The following is a 22,764-nucleotide window of genomic DNA, read 5'->3' as shown; positions in this document are numbered from 1 at the left end:
CACAGTAAAACAGGGCTATACTCTGCAGTTCGCTCGCCGCCCTCCGCGCTTTCAAGCGCGTATCGAGACCAGAGTGAATGGGGAAGTAGCACATCTACTTCGAGCAGAAATAGCTACACTTCTGTGCAAAAGGGCTATAGAACCGGTTTCCCCTTCCATGAGCGAGTCGGGCTTTTACAGCCGTTATTTCCTCGTTCCCAAGAAGGATGGAGCTCTCAGGCCAATCTTGGATCTGAGACGTTTGAACAAGGCTCTTATGAGAAGACCGTTCAAAATGCTCACAACCAGACAAATTCTCGCGCAAATTCGCCCGAGGGACTGGTTTATATCTCTCGATCTAAAAGACGCGTACTTTCAGATCCAGAAAATACCCCGTCACAGGCCATTCTTGAGATTCGCCTTCGACGGTCAGGTATATCAGTACACCGTCCTGCCGTTCGGCTTGTCTTTGGCACCCCGTACATTTACGAAGTGCATGGACAAGGCTCTCGCTCCCCTGAGGGGTCGGGGAATGCGAATTCTGAACTACCTGGACGATTGGCTGATTCTAGCACAGTCAGAGGCCGAACTCATCGCCCACAGAACAGTGCTTCTAAGCCACTTGGACAGCCTGGGGCTTACGGTCAACTGGACCAAGAGCTCGCTAGTGCCCAGTCAATCAACCTCTTTTCTGGGTTTGGATCTGGACACTGTGGCTATGACGGCCCGCCTGTCGACACAGCGCGCGCGCTGCATTCGACGCCTGGCCGCGTCCTTCCGGCCGGGCAGCACCGCACCTCTCAAAACATTTCAGAGGTTGCTGGGTTGTATGGCCTCAGCTGCAGCAGTGCTTCAGCTGGGTCTCTTACGAATGCGCCCACTTCAAGGCTGGCTGAATGCCCGAGTGCCTCACAGAGCCTGGGCTTCCGGCGGCATCCGAATCAGAGTGACTCAGAGCTGCGTTTCAGCACTGAAGCCCTGGTTAGCGGCCGACTGGTACCAGCAGGGAGTGACAATGGGAGCCATCTCACACCGCAAAGTTATCTCGACGGACGCTTCCACCTTAGGTTGGGGCGCTCTTTTCGAGGGCAAACCGGTTTTTGGCCTGTGGCCAGACCAGGAAAAATGCCTCCACATAAACTGTTTGGAGATGAGAGCGGTCGAGAACGCGCTCAAGCGCTTCCTCCCATTCATACAGGATCACCATGTGCTAGTCCGCTCGGACAACATGTCCGTGGTATCCTATGTGAACCGACAGGGCGGTGTCAGATCCACGAATCTGTGCAAGCTGACAGAACGCCTTCTCGTGTGGGCTTACCGCTCGTTGCGCTCGCTGAGAGCCGCGCACGTGCCGGGCCACCTGAATGTCGGTCCACTGTCCAGGGACAACATTCCCCCGGGAGAATGGTCCCTGCACCCCCAGACAGTCCAGTTTCTCTGGCGCCTATTCGGCAGAGCGGAGATCGACCTCTTTGCGTCGAAAGACAACGCTCACTGCCCGAAATTTTTATCGAAAAGCGAGGAGGCGCTGTCCCAGACATGGCCCAGCCTCCCGCTGTATGCTTTTCCTCCGATCTCCCTGTTGCCACAGGTCATTTTGAGGATCAGAGAAACGCACCACTCAGTGCTTCTTATAGCCCCACGCTGGGAGAACCAAACTTGATACCCAGAGACCAATGAGGCTGTCGCACTCATCCCCATGGCCGATCCCGGTGAGAAAGGATCTCCTCTCCCAAGCCGGTGGATCGATCTGGCATCCCCATCCAGAGCGTTGGTCTCTGCATGCATGGGTGATCAACGGATACCCGTTGACCTGCCAGAAGGGGTCGTGAACACGATCACACAGTCTAGAGCCCCCTCTACGAGACGGCTCTACGCGTCTAAATGGTCGGTGTTTTCTAAATGGTGCGCTACTAAGAGCTTGGATCCATGCGCATGCGGGGTTCCGAGGGTGCTCTCCTTCCCACAAGAGCTGTTGGAAAAGGGCAGGTTCCCTTCCACGCTCATAGTGTATGTGGCGGCTATTGCAGCGTTCGCTGAGACGACGCGCGGCCGGGCAATAGGAAGGAACGAGCTCATTATCCGCTTCCTCAGAGGAGCTAGACGGATGAATCCCCCACGGCCCCCCTCGGTTCCTATTTGGGATCTGTCCTTGGTCCTGGAGGCCCTGAAGGCTTTTCCCTTTGAACCGCTCGAATCCGTGGATTTAAAGTACCTGTTGCTTAAAACCGTTTTTCTGATAGCTCTGTCTTCAGTTAAACGTGTGGGGGATTTGCACGCGCTATCTGTAAGCCCTGCATGTCTTGAGTTCGGACCGAACCACTCAAAAGTCATTCTCAGACCGAGACACGGTTACATCCCCAAAGCGATTGGAACCCCTTTTAGGGCACAAGTCATTTCCCTTCCGGCTCTGCCAGCATCCGATAATGGGGACAGTGATAACCTCCTATGCCCTGTCCGGGCGCTGAGAGTTTACATCACGCGCTCCGCCGCTTTCAGGCATTCAGAGCAGCTCTTTGTTTCCTTCGGCGGACGCACCAAGGGTCTCGCCGCCTCGAAACAAAGCCTGTCCAGGTGGATAGTGGATAGTGATTGCAGCAGCTTATGCCTCCAAACACCTGCAATGCCCTCTGGGTATCAGAGCCCACTCTACTAGAGGCATGGCCTCTTCGTGGGCCTGGTCCAGCGGAATTTCTATCCACGATATTTGTATGGCGGCGGGCTGGGCCTCCCCATCAACATTCGTGAGGTTTTATAACCTGGAAGTTCCCGCCTTACAGGCAAAATTACTGTCAGTATAAGTGACATATATGCTCTGCCCAGTCTCTCATGTACAGACTACGTTCACATGCTGGCGATATTTCTGGTATGATACTTAGGGTGAAGTGTTTTATAATCAGACCGGCTGGGCCGCTCTGTTTCTCATTCCCCTTTGCGCGCTGTTTTACCGGTTCTGGCCCGCGCTGCTGGCCGCCCGTATTCGGGGGTTTATTCTCTTCATGAAAGACCGACTATGTCGCTCTTTTATTACCCTATACGTGCTTATGTACTGTGTGGGCTCGCTCTGCCGGCCCTACTGTTTTGCACTGTTACATGCTTATAGACCGGCCGCGCCGCTCTATTTTATATACTGAGTGAAGTGCTTTGTACTGTGTTGGCCCGTCTCTCCGACCGGCCACCTATTCCAGCAGAATGTTTTCCCCGGTCTCCCTGGGATTCATGGGCTGGATGCTCGGCGCACACGGCGTTGACAAAGGGTTCCCGATGCGTAAGCAACTTACGCAATACGAGAGAACCTCTCATAAGAGAACGTACTCGGTTACCTAATGTAACCTCGGTTCTCTCTAGAAGAGGGAACGAGTATTGCGTAACCTGCCATGTCGCGCCACGAGCTTTTGCGCTTCAGACTGCGAAAACCAGATATTTAGCCTGTGAGCACTGGTTATATACACGCTGGCCACACCCATTCTGACGGTTAGGCCACGTCATTGGAGGCCACGTTTCAGAGTGCTCACTGATAGGCTTAAGCAGTTGCCGCCGAGCAGCCAATGAGCACGCTTATACAGCCTGCCTAGGTCTGCCGGCTGCTGCACTGTGTTGACAATGAATACAAAATTAAGGATAATTTTTGGCTTCAGATCTCGAAGAAAGAAGACTTTCCCGATGCGTAAGCAACTTACGCAATACTCGTTCCCTCTTCTAGAGAGAACTGAGGTTACATAAGGTAACCGAGTATGTTTTCGCCCTCATCCTCTGCTCCTGTCGCGTTTTCTGCACCTGTTTTCTTATGTGGACACATCAGGCGCTTGTGTCCGATGTCTCCACACTCGAAACATCTTATGCTGCCAGTAGTTGCATACACCATATATAATATCCAATGTATTCTCAGGCGATTCTAGCACCATGTAAACGTAACCGTCTAAAAGACGCAACGTGCTTCAGAGCCGGATGTTTACATCCAAGCGCAACAGTTTTAAAGGGAAACTCACGTTGCAAAACGTCATTGGATACGAAAGGCGGGATATTTGAAATTGTTGTCGATATTGGAGAAAGTTGCACAAAAGCATCTTTAACAGTAAGGTCACTAACTATCAAACGATTCACTAAATTTTGTTCCTTCAAAAAAACGACGACAGCCTGATTCATCCGTGATGCAGATACAATGTTCTCTTGACCAATTTGATCGCCAACTGCAATTAACACATCCTCCACTGTGGCATTATCCTCAGGAACACATCTAAACCCATTGCGGAGAGATAATGACGGCGTCTTATCAAGAGACGCCATCCTGCCACACAACTACCACTATATTTACAATTCGTTTCCTAGACCATGTATTTTCTGGAAGGAATAAAGAAAATGTAAATAAGAAAACAAGAAAGTTCTCACCCTCACACAACAGCTCTCACCACCACCACTATCCCCAACTCCCAGCATGCAACAGAGAGAGAGAGAGAGAGAGAGAGAGAGAGAGAGAGAGAGAGAGAGAGAGAGAGAGAGATCAACGATTTATATTCTGAATTACTGATTGTGTTTATGCTGTGCTTCTGCACGGTGAGCGTGCTGTGTGGGCACCTTTTTGTTTTTATTTGAAAGTACGTGAATAAACCATAGGGAATAAACGAGAGTCCCAGTTAAGCAGAGCCCTGTCTTCTTCCTTCCCTGTATACGAACTGAACCTCATCACAGTGCACTTAAAACATAACTGACTGTGTTTACATGAATACTCGCCAAAACCAGCATTTTGTTTTACATTATTTTGTGTGTTTTTGACTGTTTAAGTGCAATAAGCAGTGAAAAAGGACTCAATTTAGTACTGAGAGGCGGCATTATGTGTGCAAACTTTGGGTGTGAGCACAAAAGCCGAAGGAATGAGTAAAATTATGCAAAATATGCCCAATCCTATGCTGGCGCAATTCATTCGAAGCAAATGAGATGAGTGAGAGAGCGTAGGTAGGTTTGTTTGTCAACTCGCTGTCAGAGAGATGAGATTTTGGTGTCATGTTAATTTGCGGAAAATTTGTATTGGAAGCGTTTCAGATATTTCGGTATCAATATTTATTGGAAAATCTATATTTTTGACAACACTAAATTGCACTTAGTTTATTATTTCAGATGATTTTTAAAAGACTACAATTGAAACATGCATATATTGTATATATAATTCAACTTGCCAAATTGGCTAGTAGGAGTGACTGCGTTACACACCACTGCTGAAATCCACACGCATAATACCAAACCCTGATTAGGATTAAGGTGTGGTTTAGGTTAGTTGCATGCAATTATGCCCAATTTATAGTAATTACTAACAAGAACAACAAGAACACTGTAAAATAAAGTGTTACACATAATGTCATGACACTCAATCATCTATGTGCAAGTGTACAATACGGACTAAATTCATTTTAGCAGATTAAAAAAGCAAATTGATATGTCCCATCTTAATTTCTTTTTCAATAAAAAATAAGTAAAATAAGTGGTCCATTAAACTAAAAATAGGGTCTTTAAATTATCTTCAGTGGTTTTGCTCAAAGCTCTCATAAAGCTAATGCTCTATGCACACCTGTGCGCCCGTGAGGACATTCACAGAAGAAGGAGGCCACCCGATCATGACATGTGGCTCCTGCGAAGCAGACAGCATCTGTGCAGTCATCGATGTTCTCGCTGCAGTCATTCCCTGTCCAGCCGTTCACACACACACAGTTGTATCCACCCTGCGTGTTCAAGCATGTACCACCGTTCTGGCAGGAATTGGGCATCAAATAGCACTCGTTGACGTCTTCAGTACAGAACTGACCTGAGGAATTAATATATAAATACTTAGAGCTGTTAATTTCACTGCAAAATACAGCATGTACATTTCTAAACACAGATACAACAGCAATAAAAAGAAGAGATTTTACCCAATGAAACCTTGTTAGCCTTACTGATTCAAAAATGTCTTTGTGTCTAGCTGTATTGAAGTGTAGGGTTTGAATAGGCATTTGGTACCTGTCCACTCTGGCTTGCATTGGCAATTGTAGGTGTTCACTCCATCCACACAGGTCCCTCCGTTAAGGCAGCGATGGTCTGGACAGTCATCAATGTTCTCCTCGCAGTTCTGACCACTAAAGCCTGGAAAGAAAAAAGCAATTTCATCAAAAATATTGTTAAAAATCTAGTTTCAAAAGCCAGAAGCAACAAGATTGTTTACATGCCCATATCAGGCACTGCCCATATTTTTGAGCAGCAAATCAGCATTTTAGAATGATTTCAGAAGGATCATGTGACTGGAGTAATGATGCTGAAAATTCAGCTTCGCATCACAGGAATGAATTACATTTTTAAAATACATCGTAATAGAAAACAGTGGTAACACTTTATTTTGCAGTGTCCTTGTTACATGTACTTACAGTAGTAATAACTGTTAATTATGAATAATTACATTCAACTAACCCTAAACAAAACCCTAATCCTAACTCTATAGTAAGTACATGTTAATAATATTACTCAATACCTAAATGAACAATTACATTGTAACAAGTACACCTTAAAATAAAATGTAACCAAAACAGCAATAATATTTTACAATATTATTGTTTTTACAATATTACTGTTTTTTGATCAATTAAATTCAGCCTTGCTGAGCATAATAGACTTCTTTCAAAAAAAAAATCTTATCTTAGTTTTGAACGATAGAGTACCTATTCAATTTTATTCCACATATGAAAGTGAGTCCAAATCTGAATTTTTTTAAATGTCAGAGATTTTTGCTGTTCACATCCAAAACACGTGAACATAGCCTGTAACTTTCGAGCAGGGTGAATTAAAAAATCAGCACTAAAACATAACATATCGGTTACTAACGTAACCTCGGTTCCCTGAGATGAGGGAACGAGTATTACATAAGGCTAGCTTACGCTATGGGAAAACTCCTTTTCTCGAGAATATTAAAGACAATTTAAAAAGCAGTGCAGCTGCACAGCATACACAGATGAGCGACTAGCGCGGTCATTGGCTTTGCTGTGGCAACTGCACGAACCTATGGCGAGGCAGCTCAGCCGTGCGAACCAATCAGAATGGTTGACCAGAATGGGCGTGGCTTATGGCTATATAAGCACCCATTCTTTGCCAAGGAACTCAGGTTTAATCGACTGAAGCGATCCCCTGATCAAAGCACAGTAGCGCGGCGGGTTATGCAATACTCGTTCCCTCATCTCAGGGAACCGAGGTTACATTACTAACCGAGATGTTATGTTTTAGTGCTGATTTTTTAAATCACCCTGCTCGAAAGTTACAGGATATGTTCACGTGCTTTCTCAACATTCAGATGCCAGCTCCATCGGTCCCGCTCACGGACCGGAAGCCCGCTCTGCGGCTTCTTCCGCCCGTGAAACGGACCCGATGCTCGAACTATCTGGCTCCGAGGAGTTAGAAGTTATGAGCATTGATGTGGGAGAATGCGAGGATTCACCACCCCATTCTCCCGCTTTTGAAGAGCTGCTGGATGTTGTGACCAGAGCGGTCAGTAAATGAAATATTGAATGGCCATCAGAGAAGCAGGAAGCGACCAAGAAAAGCAAACTCGATGAGTGGTTCCTGCAAGCTCGGTCACAACCTTCGCACCGGAGCCTCCCATTTTTCTCCGATCTCCACACCGAGCTGTCGAGATCGTGGAACAGGCCCTTCTCTTCGCGCTTATCAAGCCCTAATGTACATCATTATTCTACCATCATGGGCGCAAAAGAGAAGGGCTATGGGATGATGCCTCGGGTTGAAGAGACTTTTGCATCGCATCTCTCGCCCGACGCTGCATCATCCCCGAGGGCTCCGGCGCTTCCCTTCAAGCCCTGCCGTTCAACATCGGCCTTGGTTGGGAAAGCGTATATGGCGGCAGGTCGGGCTGGTGCATGCCTGCACACTATGGGGCTACTGCAGGCGTACCAGGCCAACCTCCTCAAAGAGGTGGACGAAGAGTGGGGAGGTCGCCCTCGATGACATTAAAGAGATGCGTTGAGCGGTCGACTTGTCTCTTCGGGCTACCAAGGAGACGGCCCGCATCATTGGCCGCTCCCTGGCAGCTTTGGTAGCTACGGAGAGACATCTGTGGCCGAACCTGTCAGGCATCGGGGACAAGGACAGGGCCTTCCTCCTCGATGCCCCAATAACGTCGTTGAGAGGTTTCAGGAGGCAAAACGGCAGTCAGCCGCATTTAAACAGCTCTTCCCCCGCCGTCGTCCTAGGTCTCGTGGGTCTGCTGCACCCTCGGCCGGAGCTGTGGAAACTCTGGGTCTGGCCCCAGAGGGGGACCAACTCATAAATGCTGGTCTCTCAACTGAGGTTGTTGAGACCATCCTAAACTCTAGAGCCCCCTCCACGTGGAAACTGTATGCATTAAAATGGAATGTATTCAATTTATGGTGCAGAGAACATCAGTTGGACCCAGTTAACTGCCCAGTGGCTTCAGTGCTGGAGTTCCTCCAGAATTGCTTCTCTGACAGGCTCTCCCCGTCCACACTTAAGGTCTATGTGGTGGCCATAGCTGCCTTCCACACGCCTTTAGGAGTGGGCACCCTGGGGAGACACCCACTTATAGTACGTTTCCTTCGTGGAGCTAGGAGGATGAGGCCTGTCGTCCAGTCCAGGGTCCCCACGTGGGACCTGGCTGTGGTTCTTTAGGGGTTATCCCTGGCACCCTTCGAACCTTTGGACAAGGTGTCTGAGAAGTTTTTATCTTTAAAAGTAGCCTTCTTGCTCGCTATTACTTCCCTGAAAAGAGTTGGCGATCTGCAGGCGCTATCCGTTGCTCCCTCTTGCCTCGAGTTCGCTCCTGGCAGAGTAAGAGCCATTCTCCACCCTAGACCCGGCTATGTGCCCAAGGTGCCTACAAATGTGGCACGGTCTGTAATTCTTCAGGCATTTCATCCTCCATCGCATGTGTCCGATGAGCAAGCGAAGCTATATCTATTATGCCCTTGAGGCCTATTCTCAGAGAACCTCGGGCTGATGGAAGTCGGATCAGTTACTTGTGTGCTTTGGGTCACCTAAGAAGGCTTCCCCTGCTTCTAAGCAAACTATCAGCAGATGGATAGTAGAAGCTATTTCTTCAGCTTACGAGGCATGCAGCTTGCCTTCACCTATTCTAATAAGAGCCCACTCAACCAGAGGAGTGGCTTCCTCTAAAGCTCTGTTAGCTGGGGTTTCCCTTCAAGAGGTCTGTGATGCCGCAGGCTGGGCCTCCCCACACACCTTCATACAGTGCTATGCATAAGTTTAGACACCCATACTAAAGTTGACTAAAAAGAGGAATAAAAAATCATCTTTTGGAAACTGAACTTAATGCCTTAATTTAAAAAATTAGGAAAAATTCAACCTTTAAGGACACCAATTTTCTTTGTGAATGAATAATGTATCATAAGTAAATAAATGTTCTTCCTTAAAATACAGGGTGCATAAGTTTGGACACCCCTATGTTAAATTCCCATAGAGGCAGGCAGATTTTTATTTTTAAAGGCCAGTTACTTCATGGATCCAGGATACTATGCATCCTGATAAAGTTCCCTTGGCCTTTGGAATTAAAATAGCCCCACATCATCACATAGCCTTCACCATACCTAGAGATTGACATGGTTTTATTTCAGTAAGCCTAATAGCTAGTTTGATTTGCATTGAGAGATGATCTTATGGAAAGTATTCCATGCCAATCTCTAGGTATGGTGAAGGCTATGTGATGATGTGGGGCTATTTTAATTCCAAAGGCCAAGGGAACTTTATCAGGATGCATAGTGTCCTGGATCCATGAAGTAACTGGCCTTTAAAAATAAAAATCTGCCTGCCTCTATGGGAATTTAACATAGGGGTGTCCATAGGCATTTCGTTCCCCAATGTGTCTATTCTTGACGCAGCGTGAGTTCCCTCGAAAGGGAACGTCTCAGGTTACGACAGTAACCCTTGTTCCCTGAGAAGGGAACGAGACGCTGCGTCCCTCGGCCACACTTCTCGCGCTCCTGAGAACGACTTCCTTCGACCAATCAGAAGCTGACGCTGTTATGTTCCGGCGTCCTTTTATAGCTTCCGCATCACCGTCACATGTGACGTCACGAGTGACGTCATGCCGCAACACCAATCAAGATTGGACTAGTTCTATACAGACTTCAGACACGTCACGCTGAAGGCATTCCCCAATGTGTCGATGCTCGACGCAGCACGAGTTTCTTTCTCAGGGAAAAAGGGTTACAGTCATATCCCGAGACGTTTTATTTTATCTATAAAATCATTACTGTGCTTTAAATAATTTTATTTAATGCAAAACAACATACAGAGGCGTAATGTGACACCTAAACGAGAGTCGCGCCTGTCTTTTCGCATGATTGAAACGCCTTGCATAAAACACACAACTTTATTCCATCTCCGGCACGTGAACCAGCGCTGATCCGGTGGAAATTGGATAACAGACTGGTTGATTACACTTGAATTAGGCTACCTGAATGTTTAAATGTTTCATTTTTACTTCTAAAATGTTTGTTAAATGAGTTTAAATATAGGCAATATTGTATACATGTTAAAACAGTGTAAAATATGCTGTATTGCTGTACTCATCAACAATAAAGGCCAATGTCATGTATACTGCTGGTTATGCAATACTATTTTACAAAGGTTTAGAGGAAATAAAAACAATTAATATTACTCATAAAAAAAAGTTAATATTACTCATAAATATTGTTTTTTAAATGTTTAAATGTTAAATTATTTCTACTCAATTTTATTTGTTAATGTACCAGATGCAGTTACTCAGATTTACTTTTTTTTTTACTTGCATTTACTCAGTTCATACAGTATATTTCATTGATTTCACAGCTTTAAAATTTAGTACATTTTTTTGAGTGTAAAAATGTTTCACCAAAAAAATTGAGTAAATCATAGTTAAACCTTTTCCCAATCAGCAATTTTAATGAGAACGTGCCGTATTAGGGCATGGTCGTAGCTTCTACCGTCACACTTGGATTTGGCCTGGGTTGGATGTCCACCACAGGCTACAGCGAGACCCTTCTCCAATCAGGACCCACCTTGGGTCAATGGCTGGAGCAGATAATAGACTTGTTGCCCATTGAAGAAATTAAAAGTAAACGGTATTCAAGAAGATTTCCAATCCACATGGTCTTTAGTACTGAATTATATAGAGACTATAAAATGACAAACGGATGGAAATGCATGCAACAAAATGCATGGAATATTGGATAACCCACAGACTGTGGTAGTGTAAAAACTGTTTTTCTTTTTTCTTTTTTTTCTTTACTGTCCTGTCAATATGTATTGTCCCATACTGTTTTGTGTGATGTTGTTGGGCTGTGTGTGTAATATGTGCTAAATTGTGAATAAAAAAATAAATAAAAATAAAAATAAAATAAAAAAAAATATTTTTAGGAATGTATGTAAATCAAATATGTGGTATACAGTATATGTGAGCTCATTTATTGATCACAGGATTAGAAATAAGATAAGAAACAAGACTGTCAATAGCAATCATACTCTCCATAAGTACTGAATAGACAAAGGCTAGTCATCCTGTTTTCAGTTGATGAATGAATGGAACATTGTAGCATGCATCCCATCCAATAAATCGCAATAATCTTTGTGCTTTGTTACTATTGATATGAAACAAAGTCTCAGATTTCAAATTACGTCCATTTTCTTACGAAATTCAAAAACATAAATACCATTTTGGCGCTGTGGCGTGAGATCGCTCTGGCGCAGCTCAGCTCAAGAGAAGCAGCAGCGCAGAGCACACATGATCTTCTCTTCTGCCTTAATAATACCAGTTACAGTGCGAAATTAACACGAATGAGCATTTGAAAGTGTGTTAAAAGATAGAGTACAACTTATCGAAATCCGTATCATGTCACATGGAATCGATGAATCAGTGTTTCAACCATGGAAATACGTCAGTAAAACAGCTTGTAAAAAATGTCATGTAAAGTCACATTTACCATATCCAGTGACCATAAACTTGTTAGTCAGATAGAAAAATTAACTCTAGAGAGAATAATTTTGCTAAATATATGCACCCTATTACATATTCATTATAATTTTTTATGTTCTTCAATATTTAATGCATGTTTGAATAAATCTGGCAAGTTTTTATGACAGCCACCATAAAAGTGCAAATTAAGTGTTTGTTTACAAATCAGTTCATTTTTACCTTCAATATTAGGCTAATGAAGCCTAGTAGACAACAACTGACTCCCATAATTTACAGCATTAGTTAAGAGATTTGTTTTCCTTGAGGAAATTTGTCATGTATTTTACCTGATATCCAAAATAATCAATATTGAATCGAATTGGAATCGAATTGGAATCGAATTGGAATCGAAATCGAATCGAATCGAATCGAAATGCAAGATTATGAATCGAAATCGAATCGAATTGTGAAATTTGTGTCAATATCCAGCCCTATTGGATAGACATTCATCTACATCTGTCTCACAGTGCTGCCCTGTGTAACCTAAAAAGAAAACAGATTCATTTATTATATTTATTATGACAGCATTTTCTCACATTCTGGCCTTAAAATGTACATGTTTTTCCACACTTACAGAAAAAAGATACAAAAGCTGTCACTGGGACAGTACCTTTTTAAAAGGTACATCTATACCTTATATAAACTTAAAAGGTGCATATTAGTACATTTTAGAAAACAGTGATAGCTTTTGTACATTTTGTTCTGAGTGCATTACTTTTAGAGCAATTTATAGCCAAATAAATATTTGGTTGCACTTTATTTTACAGTATGTGTACTTACGTAAGAAAATACTGGGTAATATAAGGTAACTACAGGGGTTACGGTTAGGTTTAGGAGTAGGTCGAGGGTTAGTAACTAGTTATTACCCAGTTATTGTAATTAGTGTAATAGGTATGTACATGGGGAACAGGACTGTAAAATAAAGTGCTACCAAATATTTTAGAGCTACAAAAAATATTGACAACAGAAATACAACAAGGGATGCGCCGATAAGAAAATGTTGTCCGATACCGATAATTCTTTATATTTGAAAGCCAATAACCGATATATTAGCCAATAAATCTAAATCCAAATTTGTATATAATTTTCGAGAGCCTGATTACAAAAACAAAAGTCTAACCATTAAAAGCCATGTCATAAGCACACTATTATATAGTATCTCTGGGGCCGGTTTCACAAAGATAGACTTGGACTATGGCTTAGATATAGTATATAGTCAGACTTCAGATAGACATCAAAATCAGACCGTTGCACAAAGCACTTAAGACTCTGACTATCTTAAGTAGGACTACACTGCAATGCATTCTGGGTAAAATAAGACACTTTTTGAAACAAAAAACATGGCGGATCGAGTAAGCGCATTCAACCGCTCAGTGCAGTTTACCCCAGCGGAAAATATGTGTTTGTTGGAAGAGTATAACAGTTACAAGGACATTTTACTTGGGAAATTTAGCGGAGAATGTAGTAACAAGTAGAAATGTTTAAATTATGAGCCATTTTCCCTTTTCTTTTGGCTGTTTGTAATGTAACTGATTGTTACTGCTGGTTGCCAAGGTAACATAGATTCTTAGACCTAAGTTAGCCTGGGGGTAAGGTTTGTAATTTTTTTGGTCTAAATTAAAACAGTCTAACTTGCATTAGACTAGTCTATGAGCAAATTTTAGACTAGTCTAACACTAGACCGGTCTAAAATAGCTTTGTGAAACCGGCCCCTGATTATAATTTTATGTAGCTTATATAACAGACTTGCGCTGCACATGTTGCACTCCAATCATATTTCAAGCAATTCAAAACCATCATATACTTTTTCAGGCTTTAAAAAACTGAAACAAGCAGACAGTGTCTTCATACCTTCAGTGCACTGGCAGGTGTACATGTTGGGCCCATCAATACACTTGGCCCCATTTTTACAGGGGGTGCTAGCACACTCATCGATGTCGAACTGGCATTGGCTACCCGAGAATCCTGAGAGGGAGGTAAGAGGAAAGAGTTGCGGGTCATTACAATCATTCCTCTGGTTTGCACTCACTTCATTCCTCCACACTCGCCTATACAACTAAGCCAGCGTTCATTAATACACGGTAGAAAGCTTTACCCCTCTCTCTCTTTCTCTCATGTTTTCAAGCTGCTTTTCAACAAACCATCACGGTGAGTTTACTGTCTATAACTGTCTATTCAGTGGAACGCCAAACCATGCCGGTTGCCTCCTTTTTCCCGTATAAGTTTTCCATCACAGTGTGCATTCTCCCATCCAGCCTTTGCCCCCCTCTCTGAATCTGTCTCACCAACCCCTGACCTAATGCTTTTCAGCAACCCTGCCGCTCAGGAACCCCCAACATTTGTGCTTTCTCCCTAAAAAGTTATTTTAATCCCTCGCTAAAGAAGTCTGCTGTTCAAATATACAGTCTGAACACATTAAGGGCTACAAATCCATCAGTGCAGAGACTTATGGGACACAGTTGGAGACTAAAGTTCTTCAACAATAAATCTTTTTTTTTTTTTTTTAAGAAAGTTGTTGCTATGGAGTTCTTAAGGTAAATCTAATGGATTTTTTTTAGTTGTTTATTGTATGCCTGGTAAGTCTGATCACATTTAATTAATTACACATCTTGTTCAATAGTGATAATCCTGATAACAAATTTTTAACTTGCTCATGCCATTCCCAGAGCCTACTACTACTGAAAAGAATCCCTGCGCCGCATGCTGAAAAGGAGCTCTGATTTCCATCTGAAACAGCGAAGAGGCCTAGCTTCCACTTCTTCAGCTTACCGCCCTCCAAACTCCTCCACACCCCTCTATAGTTCCCGTAGGCCCCTTTCCTTACACAACCTCATCATGCCTAATATTGTACCTCCGTTCTACCCCTTTTTATTTATGCATGATTTCCTCTGCATCCTAAATGAGTCGTTTTCCTACAAGAACAGCCTTTTTCATAAACCTACATTTTCAACTAAATTATTTTCGCATCATTGGAGCTGGACAAAGTATCAAAGTAGAGTAAAATAATAATAAAAGTTATATATCTACTGTGAACAACATTCAAAACATTTTAATATGTAGTCATTAAATAATTAACTGAAAGAACATTAAACTATTTAGAATTTCTAAATTAATGAAATTTGAATTTAATCAAATTTCTCAGTTCATCATCAAATGAATCAAATTTCTCAGTTTAATAAAGATTTTAGTTTTTTTAATTAAAATTAAATTAATATAAAAGTATAAAATGTATAACATATTCATATTAAAATGTTTATATAACAAATAAGTTCTTATTTTGTGAATATATTCAATTTTATATTCACAATTTTATTTCTCACTAATTTCAGAACAATTTAAATTTAAAACACTGACAGACTTATGAACACAATAAATGCCATAAGCACATTTTTGCAACGCACAAATGAAATGCAGTACTGTGCAAAAGTCTTGGGCACGTTAGTATTTTCACAAAAAAAAAAAAAAAAAAAAAGGCTTTAAGCAAGTTATTTATATCTTTGGCTGTAGTGTATCAGTAGGAAATATCAGTTTACATTTCCAAACATTCCTTTTGCCATTAATTGTAAGAATTGTAATTAATAACAGTAATTAACTGTATAAAAAACAGAGATATTTTTTTGGCCTGGCCGTTGACTGGGTTGGTGTCACAGTTTGAGCCTTTCTGACATGGGTTCCTAACGCAAGCATCATCCAGGTGACACAGCAGACCTAAGACATCGATACACACAATAAAAATTAGCTTGTACAGAAATGTATGACAATAAAAATGAGTGAATGTCTCCAATTTAAACAGCATGGCAGATTTAAACCCTTTCGCACGTACGATCACACAAGCATGGCAGGTTTTAAAGACCTCATGAAATCAAAACAAATGTTGGTTACACTTTATTTTAAAGATCCTATGACATGCTGCTTTTTGGATGCTTTTATATAGGCCTTAGTGGTCCCCTAATAGTCTCTTTCCCGAAATTCAGCCTTAATGCAGAATTACAGCAACTATGAGCCTGTCCCACAATGAGCTTTCCTTAGGACGTGCCATTTCTGTCTGTAGCTTTAAATGCTAATGAGGAGGAGAGAGGTGGGGCAAGGTGGAGGGTGGGGGTGTGTCCTTGACCAGCCTGCGGCCACGGTGCCACTAATTTTTACTCATCCTAAATGAGTCGTTTTCCTACAAGAACAGCCTTTTTCATAAACCTACATTTTCAACTAAATTATTTTCGCATCATTGGAGCTGGACAAAGTATCAAAGTAGTGTAAAATAATAATAAAAGTTATATATCTACTGTGAACAACATTCAAAACATTTTAATATGTAGTCATTAAATAATTAACTGAAAGAACATTAAACTATTTAGAATTTCTAAATTAATGAAATTTGAATTTAATCAAATTTCTCAGTTCATCATCAAATGAATCAAATTTCTCAGTTTAATAAAGATTTTAGTTTTTTTAATTAAAATTAAATTAATATAAAAGTATAAAATGTATAACATATTCATATTAAAATGTTTATATAACAAATAAGTTCTTATTTTGTGAATATATTCAATTTTATATTCACAATTTTATTTCTCACTAATTTCAGAACAATTTAAATTTAAAACACTGACAGACTTATGAACACAATAAATGCCATAAGCACATTTTTGCAACGCACAAATGAAATGCAGTACTGTGCAAAAGTCTTGGGCACGTTAGTATTTTCACAAAAAAAAAAAAAAAAAAAAAGGCTTTAAGCAAGTTATTTATATCTTTGGCTGTAGTGTATCAGTAGGAAATATCAGTTTACATTTCCAAACATTCCTTTTGCCATTAATTGTAAGAATTGTAATTAATAACAGTAATTAACTGTATAAAAAACAGAGATATTTTTTTGTGCCAACAGTCTGACAACAGCTGGAATGATCTTATCCCACCATCATCGAGTCTGTCTTTGATTACATGAAGAAACAGAAAAAACTGAGACAGACCCAGAAGAACTGTGGCAACGTCTCCAAGACGCTTGAAGAAACCTACCTGCAAAGCAACAGTACTGTGAAAAGTTTTAGGCACTAAAAATAAAAATGCTGTAAAGTGAGGATGCATAATGAGGGATTAGTGTTCTCCTCTCTGTTCTGTCCTGGGAGGTGATTGACCCCTGTATGCTCACCTGTGGGGCATTCACATTGGTAGTTGTTGATCTTGTCAATGCACTTCCCATTGTTGAGGCAGGGCATGCTGGAGCACTCATCAGTATTGATCTGGCAGAAGACTCCCTCGTACCCTGCCAATTAGCATAGGGGAATTAGCTCCAGATCTAACAAGAGAATTCAGCCTGCCTTAGCGATGCTATTAGTGTTTCTTTTGTCTATAATAAACACAATATATCAGCTTTATGTAGACAGGCATCAGTATAATTAGAGCTACAGCCATAAAAAAGCTATTTATTGGATCACAGGTTGATCATGTGAGGTAATGACATCACCAGTATGAGGTAATATATAGTGAGCATATAGATATAGACTGTGTCCAAAACCAAATGCAGCAGATTTTTTGGATTACCTGGCATACAGATGCAATGGAAGCCTCCAATTTGATCCAAACAGGTAGCATCATTCTGGCATGGGTTGGACATGCACTCGTTTATGTCCAGTTCACATTGAGCACCCACATATCCCTGCAGACATTTACACTGGAAGGAACCTTTTGTGTTTATACACTTTCCAGCATGTTCACAAGGGTTTGCACCTAAAAAAAGAGACACAAAACACCTTCAAATATGGGGAAATCCATCATTCGATCACTAATACATTCAGGTTGGCAGGGTGTTTTAAGTGGTTGCTAGGGTGTTCTGGGTGGTTGCTGTGTTGTTCAAGTGTTCATTTTATTCAGGTGTTTTTTTTTAAAGAAGCCATTACTCACCCAGTGAGCATTCGTCAACGTCTTGGTCACAGGCTGGGCCAACATAACCCAGAGGACAGATACAGATGGCCTGGCCGTTGACTGGGTTGGTGTCACAGTTTGAGCCTTTCTGACATGGGTTCCTAACGCAAGCATCATCCAGGTGACACAGCAGACCTAAGACATCGATACACACAATAAAAATTAGCTTGTACAGAAATGTATGACAATAAAAATGAGTGAATGTCTCCAATTTAAACAGCATGGCAGATTTAAACCCTTTCGCACGTACGATCACACAAGCATGGCAGGTTTTAAAGACCTCATGAAATCAAAACAAATGTTGGTTACACTTTATTTTAAAGATCCTATGACATGCTGCTTTTTAGATGCTTTTATATAGGCCTTAGTGGTCCCCTAATAGTCTCTTTCCCGAAATTCAGCCTTAATGCAGAATTACAGCAACTACGAGCCTGTCCCACAATGAGCTTTCCTTAGGACGTGCCATTTCTGTCTGTAGCTTTAAATGCTAATGAGGAGGAGAGAGGTGGGGCAAGGTGGAGGGTGGGGGTGTGTCCTTGACCAGCCTGCGGCCACGGTGCCACTAATTTTTACAGTGGATGTATCGCAATGGCTCGTAGACACGCAGTCGTTCAAGCTTTCCAATTTGACACAGAATCTGATCCGGATGGAGAAGCACCTGAAGAAGTTGCAACTCAGCAGCTATAGCAGGACGTCTCCGAATGGTTAGTTTAAAATATTGTGTCTGGATACGGTACTTTATTTGGTTTGTTTATGTATGCTGTTACAGTCATTATCATGTAGCTAATGCTAAGCCTACGTTGTTGGCTTTTCATGTTGCTCTGATTTGCTATCGTTTTAAAGCTGTATCAGTAATCTTTGTAGTTTAGAGAAGACTGTACTCTGGCTCATTTTTTAATGACAAAGTTCTCCATGTCCACGTATATTGAAGTCTTAATTGGTTCTTCAGAGGCTCGGATGAAGGAACTAAAAAAATACTTTTGTGTTCATTTGTACATCCAAACACTGAGCAACTGCCATGCTTTGCTCGTTTGCAAGCCATGATGTCTCTCAAGGAAAAACCAATATCGCGCTCGCACGGTCGTAGCTCATTTTCTCATGGGCAGGCCAAATTCTCTGGGCAGGCAAAGTAGAGAAAGGGGAGGTAACCTTTCCCCGTATGATGACATATAGGGAAGATTCCAGATTGGCAGATTTCATTTTCTCAAAGGCGGAGCATGATACCAAGGGCTTGTTTTACACCTATCGTCATTTCTAGCCACTGGGGGACCATAGGCAGGATAGGAGAACTCATATTAATGTTAAAAAACCTCATAAAGTGACATTTCCATGCAATGGGACCTTTAAGGTGTCCGTGTTACAGTGTAATTATACATTTAAGTACTGAGTAATAATAATTAACTACATGTACTGACTATAGGGTTAGGTTCGGGGCTTGACATTAACTTTTTTGCTCACCAGCCACTGTGGCTAGTGGTTTTCCAAAGTTATCAGCTACTCAGCGTTTTCACTGGCCACAATTTTGACATCAATACCATTGGGAAAAACTGTCATACAGATATTTTTTAATATTATCTCATAATTTGAAAGCAGGTATATTAGGCTGCTGTCACTTTAAAACCTGACGCACAGATCCATTATACTGTTACACATGGATTACGTGCACTTAAAACATAACTGACTGTGTTTACATGAATACTCGCCAAAACCAGCATTTTTTTACATTATTTTGTGTGTTTTTGACTGTTTAAGTGCAATAAGCAGTGAAAAAGAACTCAATTTAGTACTGAGAGGAGGCATTATGTGTGCGAACTTCGGGTGTGAGCACAAAAGCTGAAGGAATGAATAAAATTATGCAAAATACGCGTAATCCTAAGCCGAGGCATTCCATTCGAAGCAAATGAGACGAGTGAGAGATGGGAGGCAGGTTTGTGTGTCAACTCGCTGTCAGAGAGATGAGAAAGCACAGCTTGTATCATGTATCAATTCTGCGGAAAATTAGTATTGGAAGCGTTTCAGATATTTCGGTATCGATATTTATCGAAAAATCTATATTTCTGACAACACTAAATTGCACTTAGTTTATTATTTCATATGACTTTTAAAAGACTACAATTGAAACATGCATATATTATATATATAATTCAACCTGCCAAATTGGCTAGTAGGAGTGACTGCGTTACACGCCACTGCTGAAATCCACACGCATAATACCAAACCCTGATTAGGATTAAGTTGTGGTTTAGGTTAGTTGCATGCAATTATGCACAATTTATAGTAATTACTATAGCAACAACATGTAAGATGTGTAACAAGAACACTGTAAAATAAAGTTTTACACATAATGTCATGACACTCAATCCATGGCAATTAGCTTTACATCATCTACTGTATGTGCAAATGTACATACAATGCGGACTAAATTCATTTTAGCAGATTAAAAAAGCAAATTGATATGTCCCATCTTAACTTTTTTTTAATAGAAAATAAGTAAAATAAGTGGTCCATTAAACTAAAAATAGGGTCTTTAAATTATCTTCAGTGGTTTTGCTCAAAGCTCTCATAAAGCTAATGCTCCAATAAAAGAAATGAGTGCCTCAAACCAAGATTCAGTTGCATGTGAAAAAACTATGCACACCCGTGCGCCCGTGAGGACATTCACAGAAGAAGGAGGCCACCCGATCATGACATGTGGCTCCTGCGTGGCAGGCAGCTTCTGCGCAGTCATCGATGTTCTCGCTGCAGTCATCCCCTGTCCAGCCGTTCACACACACACAGTTGTATCCCCCCTGTGTGTTCAAGCATGTACCACCGTTCTGGCAGGAATTGGGCATCAAATCGCACTCGTTGAAGTCTTCGGTACAGAACTGACCTGAGGAATTAATATATAAATACTTATAGCTGTTAATTTTACTGCAAAATACAGCATGTACATTTCTAAACACAGATACAATGCCAATAAAAAAAAGAGATTTTACCCAATGGAACCTTGTTAGCCTTACTGATTCAAAAATGTCTTTGTGTCTAGCTGTAATTGAAGTGTAGGGTTTGAGTAGGCAGTTGGTACCTGTCCACTCTGGCTTGCATTGGCAATTGTAGGTGTTCACTCCATCCACACAGGTCCCTCCGTTAAGGCAGCGATGGTCTGGACAGTCATCAATGTTCTCCTCGCAGTTCTGACCACTAAAGCCTGGAAAGAAAGAAGCGATTTCAACAAAAATGTTCTTAAAAATCTTGTTTTGAAAGCCAGAAGCAACAAGATTGTTTACATGCCCATATCAGGCACTGCCCATATTTTTGAGCAGCAAATCAGCATATTAGAATTATTTCAGAAGGATCATGTGACTGGAGTAATGATGCTGAAAATTCAGCTTCGCATCACAGGAATGAATTACATTTTTAAAATATATCGTAATAGAAAACAATGGTAACACTTTATTTTGCAGTGTCCTTGTTACATGTACTTACCATAGTAATAACAGTAAATGATGCATAATTACTTGCAACTAACCCTCAACCAAACTATAATCCTACCCTAACCCTATAGTAAGTACATGTAGTTAATTAATATTACTCAGTACTTAAATATATAATTGCACTGTAACAATGGCACCTTAAAATAAAGTGTAACCCAAAACCCTAACCATAATCACTCTATAGTAGTACGTTAATAATATTACTCATTACCTAAATGTACAATTACATTGTAACAAGGACACTTTAAAATAAAGTGTAACCAAAACAGCAATAATATTTTACAATATTATTGTTTTTACAATATTACTGTTTTTTTGATCAAATAAATTCAGCCTTTCTGAGCTTAAGAGACTTCTTTTAAAAACATTAAAAAAAAATCTTACCAAACACAAAGTTTTGAATGATAGAGTACCTATTAGGGCTGAGTGATATGGCCAAAAAAAAAAAAAAAAAGATCACAATAATTGTTTTATATCAGTCGATATCGATAATTATCAAAATAAATGTCAAATCTTTATTTCTTTCAAGTTTTAAGGCAGATTTTTGCTCCTAAGTGAAATTTGTAGAAACCAGAGCGTTATTTGTGGTTTTAAACTACTCTTTATTGTCAGAACATATCATGACAATGTTACAGAGCAGGTTTCCTCTCCACCTCCTCTTCCCCACCGGAGGGAGCCGTCGCCAGAGTATTAACTTCTTTTCACCGAACTCCAATTCCCATAATGCCTCTTACCTGGGACTGATTGCACAACACACCTGCACCTCATTCACACACATATATAAGCCAATTCCACACACACACACACATATTGCGAAGTCTTGATTTGCCCCAGCCATCATCTCTGAGCGTTATTTCCCTGTGTTTGATTTCTGTGTTTGACCTTGGACTGCCTATTACTGCTGAACCCTTGCTGCCTGCCCTGACCTGGACTGTTTACTGGACTTTGATTCTTGCTGCCTGCCCTGATCCTTAGCTCGTCTACCAGGGCCCTGTTCCCCGATAACGCTCACTCTTAGCGCGCTAAGAAGACTCGAAAGATATATCTTACCAAAGTTGTTTATGTTCCTAAGTATGTTCCCCGAACTATACCTTAGAAAGCTGCTTAAGATATACCTTCTTACGTGCGACGTTACCGGGTGCTCTCCGTGGCAATGGTGCTGAATTGGTTGATATCGATGGTTCGAGAATCAATTATTCTCTCGTGCAGGGGCTGTTTATGTGAGAAAGCGGTGTTCTTTATTAAAGAAGCACTTCAGAAATAGTTGAAATTACATTTATTAGGACTATTGGATATTATAAAAAATAATCCAAACTATAATAGCCTATAATAGCCTAGCCTACATATTTTAAAATTGTAACATTGCTGCCACAATAACCTTTTCAAAAA

The 22,764-nt window shown here is 41.3% G+C and overlaps 1 protein-coding gene across 2 annotated transcripts in view; it reads right to left on the bottom strand.

Annotated features, from left to right (window-relative positions):
* Positions 1-22,764, bottom strand: part of LOC308691702 (uncharacterized protein) — a 228,083-nt gene that overhangs the window by 62,867 nt on the left and 142,452 nt on the right. For both annotated transcript variants that reach the window (XM_081367199.1, XM_081367198.1), the window contains exons 21-28: positions 20,967-21,089; positions 20,538-20,771; positions 17,879-18,034; positions 17,519-17,704; positions 17,127-17,240; positions 13,829-13,942; positions 5,971-6,093; positions 5,543-5,776 (exon numbers count right to left, since the gene is read on the bottom strand). In XM_081367199.1, the coding sequence (XP_081223325.1) occupies positions 5,543-5,776; positions 5,971-6,093; positions 13,829-13,942; positions 17,127-17,240; positions 17,519-17,704; positions 17,879-18,034; positions 20,538-20,771; positions 20,967-21,089 (1,284 nt within the window). The remainder of the gene's footprint in view (positions 1-5,542; positions 5,777-5,970; positions 6,094-13,828; positions 13,943-17,126; positions 17,241-17,518; positions 17,705-17,878; positions 18,035-20,537; positions 20,772-20,966; positions 21,090-22,764) is intronic.

The sequence above is a fragment of the Scardinius erythrophthalmus genome (assembly GCF_964197995.2).
Source record: "Scardinius erythrophthalmus genome assembly, chromosome: 5".
Taxonomy (NCBI): domain Eukaryota; kingdom Metazoa; phylum Chordata; class Actinopteri; order Cypriniformes; family Leuciscidae; genus Scardinius; species Scardinius erythrophthalmus.
The sequence above is the reverse complement of the archived record's forward strand: the minus strand, read 5'-3'. Positions and strand labels throughout refer to the sequence as shown.